Source organism: Brassica napus, chromosome A9 (assembly GCF_020379485.1).
Source record: "Brassica napus cultivar Da-Ae chromosome A9, Da-Ae, whole genome shotgun sequence".
Lineage (NCBI taxonomy): Eukaryota > Viridiplantae > Streptophyta > Magnoliopsida > Brassicales > Brassicaceae > Brassica > Brassica napus.
This window is the reverse complement of record NC_063442.1, coordinates 8,794,409-8,813,473: the sequence shown is the minus strand read 5'-3', so window position 1 is coordinate 8,813,473 and position 19,065 is coordinate 8,794,409. Positions and strand designations below refer to the sequence as shown.

The window sequence follows — 19,065 nt, the reverse complement described above, 5'->3', positions numbered from 1 at the left end:
TTCTATTGAAATTAGTAATTCACAAATTTTATTTTTAGATTTCTTTATTTTACAATATATTTTGTTTTGTAAAATAAGAAAATAGTTAATTTCACAGGTTAAATATTATAAATTCGAGCTTCATATCATTTATTATATTATTTGGTGCATGTAAGATATATATCACATAATTTAATACAATTTATTGAATCATCAAAATATTTTGAAGTGCTAAAATAGAGATAAACCATTGTTAATATAAAATAAATATTACAATCTTCTGTTTGTACTTATATAAATTGTATATATATTATTATGTTATAATTTTAATGGAATCATATATTTACGTTAAATTAGTTTTACAAAAGTGTTATATTTTGAACCGGTCTAACTCGGAATCAACAAAATTTATTAGTTTTTCGTGTTTTTAATTTATAGACTTCTCGCTGTATATGGTCATAAGCGTATCATCCTTCAGTGTTAAAAATGTAGTTTAAATTAACGTACGTCCATTACCACAAGTGTTTTTCAACTATATTTGGAATGGTAATCATTGCAAATTACAATTACAAGGCTTCAATTAGTTAGGAGACATATCGGGAGACCTAGCCGAAAATGAAATCGCTTCGTTTGTAAATCTCCCCTTCATCGTTTTTCGTTTCGTATTGATAACTTGTAAATATAGTCATGCAATACTATATAATAATTTATTACATTTATATGTCATATCAGGTTCGTTCCATCAAAGTAATAATCTATTAAACAATGAGATTTCGTATACCTTTTTGAATTCCATTCAAGTGTGTCTAAAAATTATTGCATTATATTTTGCCTAGGTCATCTATATTTAAGCTTAATTCCATTCATCGTACTTCTAACATGCCCAAATATTTTATCATGAATGAAATCATCAGTTCGTCATTGATTAGACATTTTGTCAAATAGGATCCTAACGAAAGAAGTGTAGACGAAGGTAATACCCAAAAAAAGTGTAGACGAAGGTAATACCCAAAAAAAAGTGTAGACGAAGGTTTACATATAAATTGCGATACATATGATTTCATTACACAAAAATTTGAGATGCATGTATACTCAGAGCCGTGCTTCAAGTGTATTCAAAAAGGCTTTCGCCTAAGGCCTCCAAAATATATATTTTTTTAAGGTTCCAAATTTCAGAAAATAATTAGTAGTAGAGTGGTTTAAGTTTGTCATTTATTTATAAATTAAAATCAGCAAGTGAAGATAATTTGATGGCATCTTGTACCAATCTTCAAGTAGCTTTAAGGCATGTAAATCATTCTGATGTTATTGAGGATGATTTATGTTTTGAACTGATGGTTCTAAAAGAGACGTTGCCATAAGATTACAAGAGACCTTTTGAAGTTCTGAATTTTTTGAAAGGAAAGGAAGAGTGTTATCAAGACTCATAAATTTCTTATTAAATATTATTGACGATTCCAGTTTCAGTCACTGCTGAAAAAAAAATTTCCAAGTGGAAACTCGTAAAATTTTATATGCGATCAACCATACCACAAGAAAGGTTAAATGGTTTAGTAATTATATTTATAGAAATAGAATTAGTTAGGAATTTAGATTATGAGAATTTAGTTAAAAAAGTTTATTGAAAAAGAAGGAAGAAAAATTTGTCTTAATTTTTAAAATTATTATTTTTCTTCTTAATGTTTTTTCAAATATATATTACGCTCTAATAAAAAAATTATAAAAAAAACCCATTTTTATATTCACCTTAGGTCCCACTAAACCTTTGCACGACACTGTGTATACTTAATATTAATTTTGTACCGAAGGTGTAAAACACTCGCCGGTCACCATACATCTTTACACCATTGTTCATTTTATTTTTATTATGCTTATTTGCTTCGTTGATTCCGTCTGTTCTATTCACTGGATCCAGCAAATTTATAATGTCGATAAACTGAAGATTCACTTATATTCATTAACGACGTCAAACTAACAATTTAAAACACTACATATAGTATTAAACTCTTATTCCATGATTACTGTTATTTTTTTAATTTCATTCGTCCGTTCCGCTCATTTTATACAACTTTTTTTAAACACTCATTTCATACAACTTATTCCGCTCTTTAAACGTTAAATTTTCTGATTGAATCAAAGATAATTCGATGTTCCAAATGATAGCCTTAAAGTTCAAAAACTATATTACACACAAGTATGGCGAGACCCTATATGTACGTAGATGAAATTGATGGAGAAGTGGGACCGTTGGACTGAAGCAAATCATGTACCAAACATCGATGTGAATATGATCACATAGAAATATGACTTTTGCTTCTATATATCGCAATCTTTTCTCCGCTATTTTTACTCAATTTACCCGATTTTTTTTTTTAAAAGTGAAACAAACATAGCTACGTTTGAAACTGGGGAAAAACTTGCATATATGTATTTTATTTTAAACACTAACGCATTCAAGGAAACATCATGTCTCGATCGGAACGTAATAAATAACAAGGAACTTTCCAAGTTTTGTGAAGAAAAGGATCATTTATTGGCACTCAACGATTCTGAACTTCACATACATAACTTCTAAACGACATAACATATACTAAAAAAATAAAACTTGATAATCCAACTTAAGCATAGGTTTATTTCTATCAGTGAAATCATTAAGGGCTTACCTTTAAGGAGGAGCAATGAAATGACCCTTTTAGTTTGGGTCCACTATGTTTGATTTAACAATATATTTTTTGTTAAATAAGGTAATGTTTTGTTAACATAAATAATAGTTCTGGTGATTAATTATTGATGCTAATGAAGCAAATGTGTTAATTAATTAAAATAATAGCCTTTCAAGGGGTAGTTGGTCGAGTTAATGATAATCATTAGACAGAGATGTCTCTACCATACATAGTTAGGTTTTCTTCTCCTTTATGATCCCATTTATTTTTAAAAACACAAGCATGTTTTTCTTACTACACGCAATTGTTTTTTTTTTAATTTGTTAAATTTTTCATTTTAACCTTTATTTAAAAGTTTATGTGATACATTGTATTAATTTAATCTTAAATTTATAATAATCAGTATTTTTACTGGTTTGAAATGAACAGTTCTTAATGTTTCTCTTCAATTAGCTAACTTAAATGATAATTTGAATTCTAATTTATTCAGTTGAATGAAGATTTTGCTATTTAAAAATAGATTTACATTTAATGAAACAATAAATAGAAATATTAGCACTAGATTTGGGTATTCGGATCCCTGATTTAATTGGTTCTCATCGAATCCAGGTTTTTGGATATCAGATATTTGGAGTCATATAGAGAAATGTAGTTTTGTCAATAAAAAAAAGAGAAAAAGGCTAGGATAGCACCAAACCAAGTTTATATTCCCAAAGTAGCACTCAAGGCTCAAAGTCACAAAAATAGGTTTCATTAAAGAGGTAAATATACACTTATACCTTTTGGGTTAATTAATCCAAACCTTAGGGTTTAGAGTTAAGGGGTGGGGTTTTGGAATTAGGGTTTAAATTTTTATAAAAAATAAATACTCCCTCCGTTTTTTATATAAGTCGTTTTATAGCTATGCACGTAGATTAAGAAAACCATTAATTTCTTATATTTTCTAAACAAAAACATCATTAATTATTTACCTAACCACAATTCAACCAATAGAAAAATAAAAGATATATTACCATTGGTCATACAACATTAATTACTAATAAATTTTACATAGAAAACCGAAAACGACATATAATTTGAAACAAAAAAATTTCTCTACAACGACTTATATTAAAAAACGGAGGGAGTACTAAAAAAAAAAATTTCAAAAACAGTTTCAAAAGGTATTTTTAAATTATAAAAAGAAAATTTGGAAAAAAAAACAATTTCGAAAAAAAAAATTATAAAAATTTCGAATCTGAAAACAAATAATCTGAAACTATAAAAAAAATTTCTTTTTTTCATTTTCATTTTTTTTATTTTTATTTTATTTATTTTTGTTTGTTTATTTAATTTTAAACCAAAGGTATTAGGGATATTTTACCCTTTAATGAATGTCATTTTTGTGACTTTCTCCTTCTAATGCTATTTTTGAGACATAAACTTCAAAATGTGCTATTATTGACAATTGCCCATAAAAAAAAGGTAAAAAGTATAATTTTTTTGGTTCTGTTTCGAGTTCCATCAGGTATGGGTTGGTTTGAGTCTAAATTTGTAGAACCGTAAAATACCCAAATAATTTGATTATGATTTGGTTTTAGTATTTAGTATTCGAAATACACAAACACCTGGAAAAAACCCCAAGTATCCAGAAAAAGCTAAAAAATAGTTAGAAAAATAAAATTTTAGCCAAAAATCTAAAAATTAAAAAAATATATAAAATACCAAAAATACCCAGAGTTTCCAAAATTCTAATATTTACATAGTTTTCAATTTATTCATGTACCAGATCGGGTCTCAAGTAGAATACAGATCCTCAGTTTTATTATTTAGTTAGATATGGGCATTCATATCGGTTCTGATTCGGATTTTTGAATTCAAATAAAATACTCAGATCTAATTAATACAATAAAATTGAGGAAGGTAGTTTCGAGTTCTTTTTATTCTTCTTTGTCGTAAGATCAGACATAAGGTGTAGTCGATTGACAATAGGTGAATATTCTTGTGTTGCCTTTTGTTGGTTCATAGGTCCGCTAACATAGAGCATGGAGTTGAGTCTGAACTGGCGAACTGAAGTCACTTTTCTAACCATATTTCCCACATCTAATATGTTCCCAGTCCTGCAGAAAGGCGCAAATGAACATGATCTATTAAACCAAATCCTCGGCTCGCCAAATCTGGTGTGGTGCAATCTTTCTATATTTTTCCCCTTAATCTCCTTTTTGGATCCTCCAATAATGTTTTCGAAGTTGTTTATATTGAGGTGAGTTTTAATTTTTTGCTTTTGTTTTCAACTAGTCTGTAAAATGTATTGTATATGATAAATTAGTATGGATGTTTTTTACATTTTTTATTTGATGCTTGTGGTTTTATCTTGAATTGTTTGGAATCAGTTGCTTGTTTATCCCATATAGAACACCGCAAAATATGGATCTACGACATTTTTATTCATAAGAGTTTGGCCTCGCGAAGGGAACCTATATATATATATATATATACGAACCAAATCTATGACAGGTTAGCATGTACGGGCCGTGAAAGTTTTGAATCAGTTACAGGACTACTGAATACGGGTTGGCTTACCTGACATATCTCCTGTCAGGATAATTCACATTATCCATGAAACAATTTTCTTTGTATCTCGTCTTATTCATGAGTTTTTTTTTTGTCACAAATTCATGAGTTTATATCGAAAATACAAACTTTTGATTGCACACAATCTGCTTCTAGGGTTCTTTATAGTTTATGAATTGAAACCTATACAAATAAACGATATTTTTTTTATTCTGTATGAACGTTTTGATTAAAAACCAATCTTTTGAAATACATACATTCTCTATTTTTAAGGTTCGTTTAGGGGTTATGAATTTGAAACAATGACACAAGAAGCTGATATTTTTGTCTTGTACATGTTTTTATATTGATAAGGCAAAGCTTTTTTTTTTCTTTTTCTGTTTTGGCCTGTTCGGGATCTTTATGGGTTTAAGAATTGAATCTGCTGAAAGGGAGCGACAGAGATTCCAGACTTACCATGACTGCATAATATTTTAGATTTGATCATGGATGGTTTATCTAAAGTCAAAAGGGTGATTACACCGAGTTTAAATTTACATATAAAGTATTTTTTTATGAGAGTGAAGAATATGATAAAAACCGACTCACTTCTTCATGAGGAGAATAACAGTATGAGCTGCAATGCTTCTGTTTTCTCCGAGGCTATCAACTTTCTCATGGGTTTTAGCTTTTAAGTTCACAACAGAAGGATCTGCACCAAGAAGCTTGGACAGATTGGATCGGATTGTCTCCTTGTGTGGACTAATCTTGGGTCTCTGTAGAATCAATGTGGCGTCTAGGTTTCCTATCTCGTACCCTGCCTCGTCCATGAGTCTCACCTGGCACATTAAGACAAACAAAACCTTGTTTCAAGCTCAATGAACTCCATCCTTTTTCATGACACATTTTTTCCGCTAAAAATACGCAAATCTCATTCCATCACCAAATTAAAAGTGAACAAAGCTCAAAGTTTATAGCTAGAATGCAATCAACGGTAAGATTATAACGTTGAAAGCCGATTCTTTTCTTCACAATCAACACCTCGTCTACTTTTGGACAGGTGACAAGATTATACTCAAGACTACTACAGAACCTTGACATAAACTAACCAGCAGCTAGGGAAACTAAATCAAACATATTAATATGAAAATCTGAACCACTATACAATACCATAAGCTTTTAAAGACTGTAACTGGTAGGCATAAGGGAAGTCTCTGCATACAGAAATGAACATCAAAGGGAAGGTACAAAAGCTTACAGCTTCTTTGATGAAGACAGAGGATGCAGCTCCTTTCCATTTAGGATCAGAATCAGGGAAGATCTGACCTATATCAGGAAGTCCTAACGCTCCCAAGATCGCATCCACTACACAATGAAGCAACACATCGCCTGCACACAAAACCACCCCAACATCACCAACAAAGCTCTATTCAATCTAATTCAAAAGCTCAAAACTTTCACCATCGGAGTGAGCTTCGCAGCCTCTATCGTGCGGGATATCAATCCCGCCTATGATCAGAGGGTACCCTGGCTCTAACCTATGCAGATCGAACCCGTGACCTACTCGAAACGGAAGCGTTCTCACTGATTTCTTCACTGGCTCAGTGACGTCGACGGCGGAAGAGGCAGCCGAAGCTGAGACAGAAGAATGATGGGATAAAGAGAGAGACTTTAACCTCCGTGTAGAGAAACCATGAACGCTGTTCGGCGCCGCCGCCGGTGGGAGAAGGAAGGGCTTTTTGGTAATTTGAGAGTGAAACAAAGAAGAAGATAGCTGAGTCGAAGTAGCCATAGCCATCTCTCTCTCTCCTCAGTCAACCAGCCACAACATTTCACTTTATTTTTATTTTAAATAATAAATAAATACTTTAAGCTGGGCTTTTGAATTGGGCCTATATTCATAGCCCATTTAAATTTTGATTAGATCTCTACCGTCGATCGAGTCGTCTGTTTACAAAAGACCGCGTCGTAGAGTATAATTGCTAATCACTTCTTCTTCTTCCGCTTTAGGTTTTCTTCAAACTCGCTCTCTTTCTCCGAGCTCCAACGAAACGGCGACCGACTGTCTGCCAAGAGAAGATGGCGGCGCCGGAAGCTCCAGTCAAGTACGTCGGAATCCTAAAGGAATCCGCCGCTTTCCGCCTAATGAAATCAATGGTCAGTTAAATTTTGCAAAGCGTAGAGATTTCAACACAAAGATGTAACTGTTATTTGTGTGTAAAGGGATGGGAAGAAGGAGAAGGACTAGGTAAAGATAAGCAAGGGATCAAAGGCTATGTCCGAGTCAAGAACAAGCAAGACACAACTGGTTCGTTTAAATTTGTGGAATTTAGATTTAATGTAACTGAAAATAGAGCATATAAGTAATATGGCTAAATATTTTTTCACATGGGGGAGCAGGTGTTGGTGTTGATAAGCCGAATCCATGGGCATTCGATACTACTCAGTTCGATAACATTCTCAAGAAGTTGAAAGTGGTTAGTGTTTCTTTTTTTTTTTTTTTTTTCTGGTCTCTTTGAAAAAATGGAAGTGATTTCAATTTCTTTTGTGTTATTTGCAGCAAGCAGCTCCTAGCAAGAAAGACGATGGTAAAAGTCTACTTCGTTTTAACTTTACTCATTTTTAAATGATTTCACTCTAGTTAGCCTAATGACTTGTTGTTTCTGTGGTATGTAACAGCTTCGGACAAGGAAGCCGAAAGTGAAGATGAAGCTGCAAAATCTGAGCCTGCCGTGTCCAATGTTGCTAAAGTTACTCGTCCACAAGGAAGGTTGTTTCATCTTTTTCTTTTCTTTTATATATATATATATCTTTAGAAATTCTCTGTCGCATTGTGTTTGAGTGTTTTGTGTCTTGTTGTTATGTAATTAGGTATAAACGTAGAGAGAAGGGGAAGCTTGTCAATTCTTACTCTTCTAAAGATCTTGAAGGAATACTTGTAAGATTCTCTTTCCAAAGATTCATGCCGATTAGCATTACTTTATAGCTTCTACCCATTCTTAATGTGTGCATATATTTGGTATTTTCTCTGCTATAACCCTTATTATAACAAAAGGCAATATGAAAGTCCTAGTCTAACTTGGTCTCTATTGTTTTTTCAATGTTGTGTAGGTTAAGCGAACTGAGGAGCCTTCTCCTGCGGTTTGTGACATAGCCGATGCTATGGAGATTGAAATTATATCCGAGGACCAACATCCTGATGTTAAAGGTGTCTAGATTGGTCCTGAAATCTTGAAATGGTGCAACTTTGCTTTCTTTGAGCTGAAAATATTTATTGATCTTTTGAACTGAACAGAACACAAAATCGAAGAGCCTTCTTCTGACTGGTGGGGATTTAAATCCGGGTTTGTCTCGGGTGGTCTTCTTGGAGCTAAGCCTGGCAAAAAGAAATCATCCAAGTCTAACGAGAGAAAAATGTTTTGTGAGGACGATCAAGAGAATCTTTACAACATGGTTCAGGTACGTCTCTGTCTTGCTATCTTTGAAAACATGTTTTGTGTATATGATATCTTAATGCTGTGAAATTATGTCTGCAGGATAAAGCCACAGCTGGAAAACAAGGACTGGGTATCAAGGACCGTCCAAAGAAGATAGCTGGTGTTCGTTACCAAGGGAAGAAAACATCTTTTGATAACAGTGATGATGATGATAATGATGATGAAGAGGAAGAAGAAGAGAGTGAAGAGGATGATGACAAGGACTCTGTTATCGAAAATTCTCTCCCAGCAAAAAGGAAGCGAGAAGAGAGTGAAGAAGAAGATGACAACAAGGACTCTGTTATTGAAAACTCTCTCCCAGCAAAAAGGAAGCGTGATGAAATTATTGAGCCCAAAATCAAGTTGAAGAACCTATGCAAGCAGATTCTTAAAAAGGTTTGCTGTCAATTTACTTTGAACAGTCAATCGTCTTCTTCTATAACCTCTCTCTCACACATCTTACATTTTTAGGTCGCTGATAGTAGCGGATCAATGAAGCTGAAACAGCTTAAATCTATGATTGATGAACAAGCACCATCAATTCTCTCAGAGTTCTCTTCAAGGAAAGATGCTATTGCTTACTTGAAACTTAAGGTAATACTAATATTTGCTCATCTTATGTCAAATCTATCTTGTTACTTCTTGTGCCGACTCCTTCACTGAGCTGTGAAATTCATCTAATGTGAGATACAGTATACGTAATGGTAGCGTTAGTACACCTACTCATTTTTATTATAGTTTTTCTCAGTTTTACTATAGAATGTTCAGTTTTTTTTACTGATGTTGGACTTGACATCTCTTTGTTGCAGCTGGAGCGAAGTGAGAAGTTTATTGTGGAGGGAAAGAAAATCAGTCTCGTATCAAAAAGGAAGTGAGTGAGGACAAATATCACTATACCTGCCTGCGTAGGAAAGTGGAGATTAGGGCAAGTTTTGTTACTAATCAACATCAGATGTATAACTAGTATCATCCTTTAATTTTTTTTTTTTGATGTGTTTTGATAATCTATTAATACTTATATGAGAGTTATGCATACAAACTCCACAATAATCTCTTTTATTAAAGAAGATATAGAATACATGATGTATTTCAACATGGCAATACAGAGCTTCAATTTCGGTTCTCTTATAATGAGTCAGAGATGAATTGCGCGTGATGTTTTTAACTTGACTGACAGGGCTGGTCCTGAGAATTTGGAGGCTTGAAAAAAATGAAAAATGGGGGCATATATATTAGAGAGAGTTACACTCAGAGACACAATATGATTTTATGTATCGCTGAGAGACACATAGTGAAGTTGAGACACATTCTGTGGACAGCTGTATATTTTGTGACATAATTAACCCTGCTTTTGTCTAAAGAGAAGTATATGTGATAAAGTGAATTGTTTTTGGACCACACAATTAGAAAAGTTATTTTTTATCCAAAAGTTATTTTTTTTTTCATTTTTTTTTGTTTTTTCTACGGGACTAAACCAGTGTCTCTTTCCTCCACCTTCATTATCACTATCCCCCTTTCAATCACCACCTCCATCATCATCTTCATATCTGCCATCGCCCCTTCCTCCACTATCTCATCCACCTCTGTTACCACCTTCGTTTTAATTACCACATCCATTTGAATCATTACTTCGACTATCTCGTCTATCTCTCTTACCACTTTCGTCCATCACCGAGAGCTCCATTCGCAACTTTTCTGGTCACATCAACAATATCAACACACACTGACCATGAGATCTCCGTCCACAACTCTTCCGACCACATCAACAACATCCACACACACAACCATGAGATCTACGTCCACAACTCTTCCGACCACATCAACAACATCCACACACACATTGACCAAGCGAGCTACCATCACCTCCATTAATCACCACCTCCAGTCTCTCCTCTCCCTCTATTACCATTTTCGTATCCACCACTGAGAGCCTCATCTGCAACTCTTCCAGTCACATCAACAACATCAACACAACCACTGACAACGAGATCCTCATCCACAACTCTTCCGACCACATCAAACAATATCCACGCACACATTGACCAAGAGAGCCATTGATCCAATCCACAACTCTTCCGACCACATCAAACAATATTCACGCACACATTGACCAAGAGAGCCATTGATCCGGTGTCAACCACCATCTCCACCACCATCTCCTCATCTCGAGCAACCACCTTAGTATCCACCATCTTCATATCCATAACCACCTTCCTAAGTCATCATAATTAATTTCATCGGAACTCAGATCTCCTCAGCGACTCAACCACAATCCCAGATCTCCGCTGAAGCTTCAAAAGCTCACTGCTCTCAACTTCAGTCTCAATTCGAATCTTCTTGACGGATTAATTGCCTTAGTCACCGGAGCTGGATTTTGGAATTCACTCTCCTCTGTGACTTCATTAAACTCTCCAAATCTCCTCTGTTCAAGTCCAGAAAGCTTGAATTTGCTTCTAGTAATAGCCATGGTAGCTTATCCACGGTAAATCCCAAGCTTATCACAATCGATTTATTGACAAAGTTTGTTTCATCACACTCATCGATTTGGATTAGGATCTGAACATTTGGGAAAGTAAAATGGAATGAGGAGAGAGGGTTACAAAAACAAAATTAGGAGAGATGATGAACTTCCGTAATGAATTAGAAAAGAAGAGAAAAGAAAAAGTGAAATTTGGTCTAAGGGTATTAGAGTCTTTAGACACATATAATGTGTGTGGAAAGTTCAATGTGTCTCCAAGTGTAATTGGAAACTCATAAAGTGTCCTTGGGTGTAAAATTTTTTATATATTACATCACAAAAGTATCCCAAAAACAAATTCATAAACATAGTTTCATATATAAAGTACTAAATCAGTGACAAAACATTAGTTTCCATACACAAAAAAAAACAAATGAACCGATAGTTTACATCTTCTGAAGAATTGGCTTGATCATCATATTTATAATTGTAGTAGCAGAATTTTGAATACCTTTCATGACTTATGGCGAGATTTTGCTTCTGATATAAGCAGACACAAGCAATTGACAAAACAATAATGAAATTGTGTTTTTGGTTTGCAGGTTAAGACAGGGAAAGGAAAAAACCTAAGAAAATAAGAAGTGCAAGTGTCCAGGACAAAAAAAAAAAAGAGAAACACGTTAGTCAGAAAAATTTGTTAACTTTGTGAATTTTAATTCTTTTTGATTTATTGGGCTATTGCATTAATGTATTCTTTGGCTCATTCAAATGGATTTTGGTTGTTTAAACCAACGCGATATTGCCAAATATGTGTGTGATCTCATTTAAAAAATAATAATTATATGATGTATATTAGATTTTTTTTTTCTAAATGGGATCTTTGAAAAATAGAGGCCAAAGACAAATGTTTCAATGGGTTTGGTCCAGGGCCGGCCATGTTGACTGATCTACGGCAACATTACATATAAGAGTATTTAGTAACTAAAACCCTCAACTAAAGATAAATCGTAAAAAAAATCTTCAACTAAAAATCTTGTGAAATTAACCCTCAACTTTAGTTTTGTTAACATATATTACCCTCCGTCTAAAAAACCGTGACAGAGGATGTCATACATTAATGGTTTAGAAGTTGAGGGTTTATAATGTTGAAAACTTAGTTGAGAGATTTTTTTACGATTCAAAAATAGTTAAGGGATTTTATCATTAAAAGTGATTTAATATTTTAAAATATTTATTATCATTTATACATTGTTTTAGATTGATTTATAAGCCTTTAAAACTAATTTATAAATTTCAATACATTAATTTATTATAAAATTAATTTATGCATCCTAAATTAATAATTTTAAACACTACTTACAGTTTAATATAACTTCAAAGTATTATATTATTTGATATTTGACAATAGTGATATAAGAAAATTTTTGTGTTTATATTATCATTGTCAAATATCAAATAATTTAAAGTTTCTAAGTTATATTAAGTCTTACAAATTGTGGAGGATAATTCATACATGAAATCAATCTTTCTATTTAGAGTTAGGACACACTTTTTCATATTTTCATGATTTTTGACATCTGGTTCATACTTTCTCCTATCCCAAAAAATAATGCATGATTATTTTTATTCCAATCCGTTATATTTTTGTTTGTTTTCTTGATCAATAAAATAATATATTTGATATATTATTTTTGAGTTATTGTATTACTTTATGTTTCAATAGTATCATAATGTTAGATTATTTTATCCTAAAAATAGCAATAATTGTAAGAACTTATAAAATAATTGTGAATCCATATTAATCATATGTAAAAGTATTAAATGTTTATGAAGATTTATAAATCGGTTATAAAGTAGTTTTAAAGGCTTATAAATCAATCTAAAACAATATATAGATGATAATAAAGGCTTAAAATTTAAAGGCTTATAAATTAGTTTTAAAGGTTTATAAATCAATCTAAAAAAATTATAAATGATAATAAATATTTTAAAATAATTAATGACTTTTAGTGATAAAATCCCTCAACTATTTTTGAATCGTAAAAAAAACTCTCAACTAAGTTTTCAATATTATAAACCCTCAACTTATAAACCGTTAATGTATATAACCCTCCGTCACATTTTTTTTAGACGGAGTGCAACATAAGTTAACAGAATTAAAGTTGAAGGTTTATTTCACGGGATTTTAAAAAAAAAAAATTTACGATTCATCTTAGTTGAGGGGTTTAATTACTAAAACCCTATATATAATCACAAACTGTGCTTTTAGACTGTATGTCGTATCAATCAGAGGAAACCGACATGCATCCGGTATATAATCTAAAGTTTTTGCTGTGGTTAAATTTAATATGCATAATCCAAACTTGTAAAATTGATTGCGCTTGTATCTATTCTGCAATATAAAACGTGAAGCTACATATATAAAAGTAAATATATGTAGCAGTGATTTTTTTTTTTTGAGATCAAGTGAATTTCAGTTGATCTAAGATATGCATATTGATGTATGTGTAGCAATAAGTTGAACCGAAATTTTGCGAAGACACAAGTTAAAACGCTAGATCTATTAACATTTGTTGACAAAAAAAGATCTATTAACATTTGATTTATTATATGAACCAGAGTTGTCTAACAGCACACACAAGTAGAACAGTCGAATAGGACCCTGAAATATAAAAATAAAAGATTGAAGGATTTTTCAAAATATATAGATAACTTATGGTAAGAAACTTTAAAATTTTAGATATAATGCTAAATTTATAACTTATAATTAAAAAAATCGGACAAAATTATTAAATTTTAAAATTACTTGATAAAATGTACGATTAAAAAAAAATTTGAACAAGACTTAAAATTAATTTGAGACGGTCCTGATATGAACTATTACGAGAAGCTTCCACGTGCGTGCAGTAGTTTTGCTAGTGTTTTTTTCTTTTATTTATGCTAATTTATTTTTATTTTTATATATTCGATTCCTAACAACTACAACCACGATAATCTGCTTAAGTTCGTTTATCCATATTTAATGCCCCAACACTTTAAGCGACTTCATCATGTCTAGTACTAGTTTGATAAACCTAAACTATATATTTCATATATGAAATAAACTTTAGTATATATGTATTTAACCAAAAAAACAAACTTAGTATATATATATATATATATTATATATATGTCAGTTCCTATATATAAATTTCAGAACGCATAAACGATACCAAAAAGGGAATGTGAATCTATATACATGCTATATCCAAAAGGACAAAGAAGCCATTACAAAACGTTCCCTTTGTCATGGGAAGACATCAACAAGAACGTTGACCACTAGCATATATAAGCGGATGTGTTTGATTGGTTTTTATGAGACGCACGTTAAAACTTTGATATAGTAATCAATTTATACCACTATTTATCAAAGTTGATTTATGTTCCTTTTTCTTAATACAGATATATACTATTTAACTTTCCACTAATTAATTTGGTATATTACATACATTATAGGGTAATATATGAATCCAAATAATAATATTGATCAAAAGCTTGCTAAGGCAGTTGAACAAAAAGTTAGGTGAATATAGTTGGCCTCGATGTTATATACCCTTTTACTCTCATTCTTCTTCTTTCTTCCCTACAAATATCCTTATCACCTTTCTTCTTCTCTTCTCCTTCTTCTTGATATCCCCAAACATATACATAAACAAACTTGCATATAGCGTGAGAAAGAGATAAATCTAGATAGAGGAAGCTTCAAAAACAAATGGAAGGGATAGACAACACACACTCCATGTTAACACTAGAAGAAGGCGAAAACAACCCTTTTTCTTCTTTTAACGGCAAACAGTTAATGATGATGGTTCCTTCCTTAATGTTTTCCGGCGATATGGGCACATCTTCTTGTTCTCCAGCGAGTTTTCATATGTCTTCTCAGCCAGAGAACTTTCAAGGCGGAGGAGGAGGAGAGGCGATGGAGATGGAAGGATTAAATGATCACAATAATAAAGGGAAAGGCAAGAGATCGTCGGCCTTGCAGAGAATTGCGTTTCATACGAGGAGCGATGATGATGTTCTTGATGATGGTTATCGGTGGAGAAAATACGGTCAAAAATCTGTCAAAAACAATGCTCATCCCAGGTTCTTCTTTTAATTACATCTAAATATATATACATTTATGACGTGTTTAAAAACATATTTGACATCTTAAAAGTAGATTTCGAAATAGACCAAAGATAATATATTCACACACACTTGGTCACGTGTCTATCTTGGTTGGAAACATTAGCTTAACAACCTATAACGATCGAATTCAAATTGTGTTAGTCCGGTTGATTTAGGCTAGGTTACTGCTCGTGTCTTTGAACTAGAGTGTTATGTATAGGCTTCATCCCCAGCAAAACAGATTGATTCAAACCTTTTGTATAGGTTTTATTTTTAAAAAGTATATGTAGGAATGAGTTTTAAAAATTCAAAAACTTAGCAGATAACATATATATTCCACTATACCTAAAAAACAGCATAACATATAGAATAACCTGGCATGGTAGCTTCGTAGCTAACAATATCATATAGGTAACAGATTTATTATTCATTTGTGTTTGCTACGTAATAAATTGCAGGAGCTATTACAGATGCACGTACCATACATGCAACGTGAAGAAACAAGTGCAAAGGTTGGCAAAAGATCCAAAAGTTGTCGTAACAACCTACGAAGGTGTTCACAATCATCCTTGTGAGAAGCTAATGGAGACTCTTAGTCCTCTCCTTCGGCAACTTCAGTTCCTCACCAGAGTTTCTGATTTGTAAATATAATTTAGTTGTGTAATTATGTATATTAATCATGATTTCATCACTCCATTGACAAAACCAATCCCTTGACCCCAATCGATTTCCCAATAGAAATGTATAAAACAAATCTTAAATTATAGGATTTTCATGTTTATTGGGATGGTATTTGTTTGTTTTTTTCTTTGTTCTCTCCTTGCTGTGTAGTATTTATCGACGACTGAATAAAGCGGCTTAACGAAACAATTTTAAGAATATAAATTTTAATCTATAAGACTCATCATAAGAAAAAGTCAGGAAATTCTAACGACCACTTTGTTCTCCTTGCCTGCAGAGAGAACAATGCATTTTCCTTCAACAATAACTCAAGCTCTTATTCTCATCATCAACGTTCACATTGTTCATATAAATCCCACCTTGCTTCAACATTCTCCTTGCTGCAGATTTTCTCTCAAACAAATCCACTGAATTATTTAATTGTACTCAGTTTATAATTTTTATTGTTAGTGGTTTTTCTTGCTTCATGTTGTTTGTATTGTCTAATCGAATCAATTGCTTAACTTTGTGGTGCACCGACGTCGAGTTGACGAGTTGACCCAGTGGTAAAGGGATTGCGGCTGTAACTATCGCCACCTGGATTCATTCGCGCTGGGAAGAACTATTTACAACATTTGGATTTCATGCAAAAAGGTGAAAACATCTTTTTATTTTACCAAAAAAAACTTTGTGGTGCTAATTGTTTAATTTATGTGTTATTCTTCTTTGTATTTTGTTTTAATACAATATATATCATATTACATTTGTTTTTTGTAAGTATATATAATAATGTATGATATTATTCTCTTTTTTTATTCTGAAATTGTTATAATCGAAAGTTTCATACTTGTGTTATTTACTAATACTGTAATTCAACCCTTTTTTTACAAAAGTATAGGAACATTTAGTGCGTTTCAAATCATACAAATCCTGTAATTCATTTTGATAAATCGTTTAATATATACGGTAAAGTAACTTTGTGCAAATTTTACAAAAAAATCATATGTTGGATTTCTAGTAGAGATCGTGACTCATCTGTTGCAAGAGATAATCAAAGGATGCTTGGAAATTAATCCTCAACTAATGTAAGGGTCTATGATCTTTTTGTAAAACCCTTGACCCAAGACCGCTAACACCGAATAAATCATGAAGATACTGCATGTGAAGAAATGATTCAGAATATTACTTAGTCGAGGAGAACCAAATCTAAGTGAATTAAAATCATGAACATTTCAAAAAACTCGGCTAAACAACAATAAATTAAAACCCAAACCTAGAAACAGCAAAATTAATACAAGACCTAATCAGATTTGGAAGGATCGAAGATTTGACCAACAAATAAAACAGTTCCGGTTCGGTCTTCTCTAATCAAGAAAAGAAATGGATGATCTGCCACGAAATCTATCAACTTCGGACGGCCACCACCTCCGCAGCAGGCAGTTGCAGCTGCAGCTTCAGTACCTACTTCATCGATCTCAATGAAAGCTTTTTGGTACAATGACACATTTAGCTCAAAATCATCAAAAGCATTTGAAGCTTCAAACCCAAATTCGATCTTAAATTTTGGAATTCTGAATTCACCAACTCGATCTTTGTATCTCGGTATGTGACGGTCCAAAAATCCATGAGTAGATGTCAATCTCTTCAAAAGATTATCCAGTCCATCTCTTTTGTCAGGTAGATAGAAGTACATTGAGAATTGGCGGTCGGCATCATCACGGCCTTGTTGATAACCGAGCCTCAGGACCTTGAAATCATCATAAGCCTTTACATATTGGTTCTTATGGCTTCTCATGAAAGGCACAGAGACCGATTCGCCATTGACAAGGTGAAATGGTTTGTGCTTAGTCAGACACTTATCAAACTTCTTTTTCCAAGCTCCTTTGAAGTACAATGCATTTCCATAAATCCATTCGGTTTGGCTTGTCACGGATCGTCGAGGAAGAAGATCTTGGATGAGATTATTTGTGTGACGTGAAGCCCACGCATTCACCTCCTTCCGCACTATTTCCGCCTTCAAAACAGCAAAATCGTCAATCATTAACAAAGAAGTGTATATCGCTATAAAATTATCAAAATCAAACAAAACAACTGCCTTGAAATTCTCCCAAAAATGCATAGAGAATCCCAAAAAAATTAACAAAAAATTTAAATCATCAACCGGACGGAGATTATATATGTTTCAGAAATAATCAAAACCCTATAGAAAATCCCAAAAATTATAAATACTAAAAGTACCTTGGTACTGAAGTCAACTTGAGCGAATTCAGCTTTGAAGAAGTTTACTAAGAGATCCTTCCACGAGGAATCAACCGAGAGTGATTGATCGATCCAGACTCCATTGACTGCTGCGATTTTAGGGCCACCGCTCGCACTGCCGTCTGCTAGAACCACAGAACAGATCTCACCGAACACAGCGTTGAGCTCGTCGGTTGAGGAAGACCTAAGAAAGGAGAGGATGAAGGATCTTAGTGTTTCTTCTTCTTCTGGCCTATTAGCCGCCATGATGAGCACGGCGTTTATTGATGCCGGTGAAAAGACCAAGTTAGAGGTTTTGGCTAGGGCTGAGATTACTTTCCCCGCGAGGAACATAGATACGTCGTTTTGCTTCTTCATCGCTTCTGCCAAATCAATCTTTGATAGGGAAGGACTTGAGGTTACTTGTGATGCACAAAGTTTTTGTTTCTTCTTTGGATTTGTCTCTTGGATAGCGAGATCTGCGATTTGTGATTTGCCAACTTTTTCTTTCATCTTTATGTTATCCATCACCGTCTTTAGGGGTTTTGTTTATTTTGTGTGAGCACACATTAATACATGCACATATATATACACTACTTCTTTCTTGGTCTTGGAGGTCGCCCTATAGTCGGTTTAGCTCTTTTTCTTAAGGAAAAAAATCAAAGGGAATGTTTTTAATTAAGAAACAAAAATGTATATGTATAAGATAGAAACAATCGAAATTTGGAAACTTATCACTTTATTATGTATATATCTAGAAGATTATTATTCTATAATTTAATTTTCCTAGAAGTTTCCATTAAATTTACTTTTATTTTAATATCTAGTAAAAAATTTAATTAAGTTACCTTTTTCTACAAATGCCCATAAATAAGAAAAGAGAAATATTTACAGATATTTATAAATATAC

The 19,065-nt window shown here is 32.7% G+C and overlaps 4 protein-coding genes across 4 annotated transcripts; 2 read left to right on the top strand and 2 right to left on the bottom strand.

Annotated features, from left to right (window-relative positions):
• Positions 1-5,653: 5,653 nt before the first annotated feature.
• On the bottom strand, positions 5,654-7,016 carry LOC106366495 (2-C-methyl-D-erythritol 2,4-cyclodiphosphate synthase, chloroplastic-like). The gene is made up of 3 exons (XM_013806097.3): positions 6,636-7,016; positions 6,433-6,563; positions 5,654-6,013 (listed from the first exon to the last, which is right to left on the bottom strand). The coding sequence occupies exons 1-3, from the start codon at positions 6,970-6,972 to the stop codon at positions 5,780-5,782; spliced, it is 702 nt and encodes a 233-aa protein (XP_013661551.2). The 5' UTR covers positions 6,973-7,016; the 3' UTR covers positions 5,654-5,779.
• Positions 7,017-7,131: 115 nt separating this feature from the next.
• On the top strand, positions 7,132-9,774 carry LOC106366494 (G-patch domain-containing protein 1-like). Its single transcript, XM_013806096.3, has 11 exons — positions 7,132-7,331; positions 7,398-7,482; positions 7,575-7,651; positions 7,735-7,762; positions 7,854-7,944; positions 8,046-8,112; positions 8,286-8,382; positions 8,470-8,633; positions 8,711-9,046; positions 9,122-9,244; positions 9,460-9,774. Exons 1-11 carry the CDS (start codon positions 7,254-7,256, stop codon positions 9,523-9,525), a joined length of 1,212 nt encoding a protein of 403 aa, XP_013661550.2. The 5' UTR covers positions 7,132-7,253; the 3' UTR covers positions 9,526-9,774.
• A 742-nt stretch (positions 9,775-10,516) lies between these two features.
• Positions 10,517-16,115, top strand: LOC106364253 (probable WRKY transcription factor 56). Its single transcript, XM_013803872.3, has 2 exons — positions 10,517-15,233; positions 15,716-16,115. Exons 1-2 carry the CDS (start codon positions 14,860-14,862, stop codon positions 15,900-15,902), a joined length of 561 nt encoding a protein of 186 aa, XP_013659326.2. The 5' UTR covers positions 10,517-14,859; the 3' UTR covers positions 15,903-16,115.
• An 859-nt stretch (positions 16,116-16,974) lies between these two features.
• LOC106364252 (serpin-Z2-like) lies at positions 16,975-18,857 on the bottom strand. Its single transcript, XM_013803870.3, has 2 exons — positions 18,156-18,857; positions 16,975-17,931 (listed from the first exon to the last, which is right to left on the bottom strand). Exons 1-2 carry the CDS (start codon positions 18,681-18,683, stop codon positions 17,218-17,220), a joined length of 1,242 nt encoding a protein of 413 aa, XP_013659324.1. The 5' UTR covers positions 18,684-18,857; the 3' UTR covers positions 16,975-17,217.
• Between the last annotated feature and the right edge of the window lie 208 nt (positions 18,858-19,065).

Excerpts from the sequence above, each read along its gene's own strand:
- LOC106366494 (XM_013806096.3), top strand. The coding sequence starts at position 7,254 with ATGGCGGCGCCGGAAGCTCCAGTCAAGTACGTCGGAATCCTAAAGGAA. Across the intron at positions 8,634-8,710 it reads ATCTTTACAACATGGTTCAG|GATAAAGCCACAGCTGGAAA; the intron begins GTACGTCTCTGT and ends TTATGTCTGCAG. Across the intron at positions 9,245-9,459 it reads TTGCTTACTTGAAACTTAAG|CTGGAGCGAAGTGAGAAGTT; the intron begins GTAATACTAATA and ends TCTTTGTTGCAG.
- LOC106364252 (XM_013803870.3), bottom strand. The coding sequence starts at position 18,683 with ATGGATAACATAAAGATGAAAGAAAAAGTTGGCAAATCACAAATCGCA. Across the intron at positions 17,932-18,155 it reads AAGTTGACTTCAGTACCAAG|GCGGAAATAGTGCGGAAGGA; the intron begins GTACTTTTAGTA and ends GCTGTTTTGAAG.
- LOC106364253 (XM_013803872.3), top strand. The coding sequence starts at position 14,860 with ATGGAAGGGATAGACAACACACACTCCATGTTAACACTAGAAGAAGGC. Across the intron at positions 15,234-15,715 it reads AAAAACAATGCTCATCCCAG|GAGCTATTACAGATGCACGT; the intron begins GTTCTTCTTTTA and ends AATAAATTGCAG.
- LOC106366495 (XM_013806097.3), bottom strand. The coding sequence starts at position 6,972 with ATGGCTATGGCTACTTCGACTCAGCTATCTTCTTCTTTGTTTCACTCT. Across the intron at positions 6,564-6,635 it reads CTGCGAAGCTCACTCCGATG|GCGATGTGTTGCTTCATTGT; the intron begins GTGAAAGTTTTG and ends TTTTGTGTGCAG. Across the intron at positions 6,014-6,432 it reads CTGTCTTCATCAAAGAAGCT|GTGAGACTCATGGACGAGGC; the intron begins GTAAGCTTTTGT and ends TTAATGTGCCAG.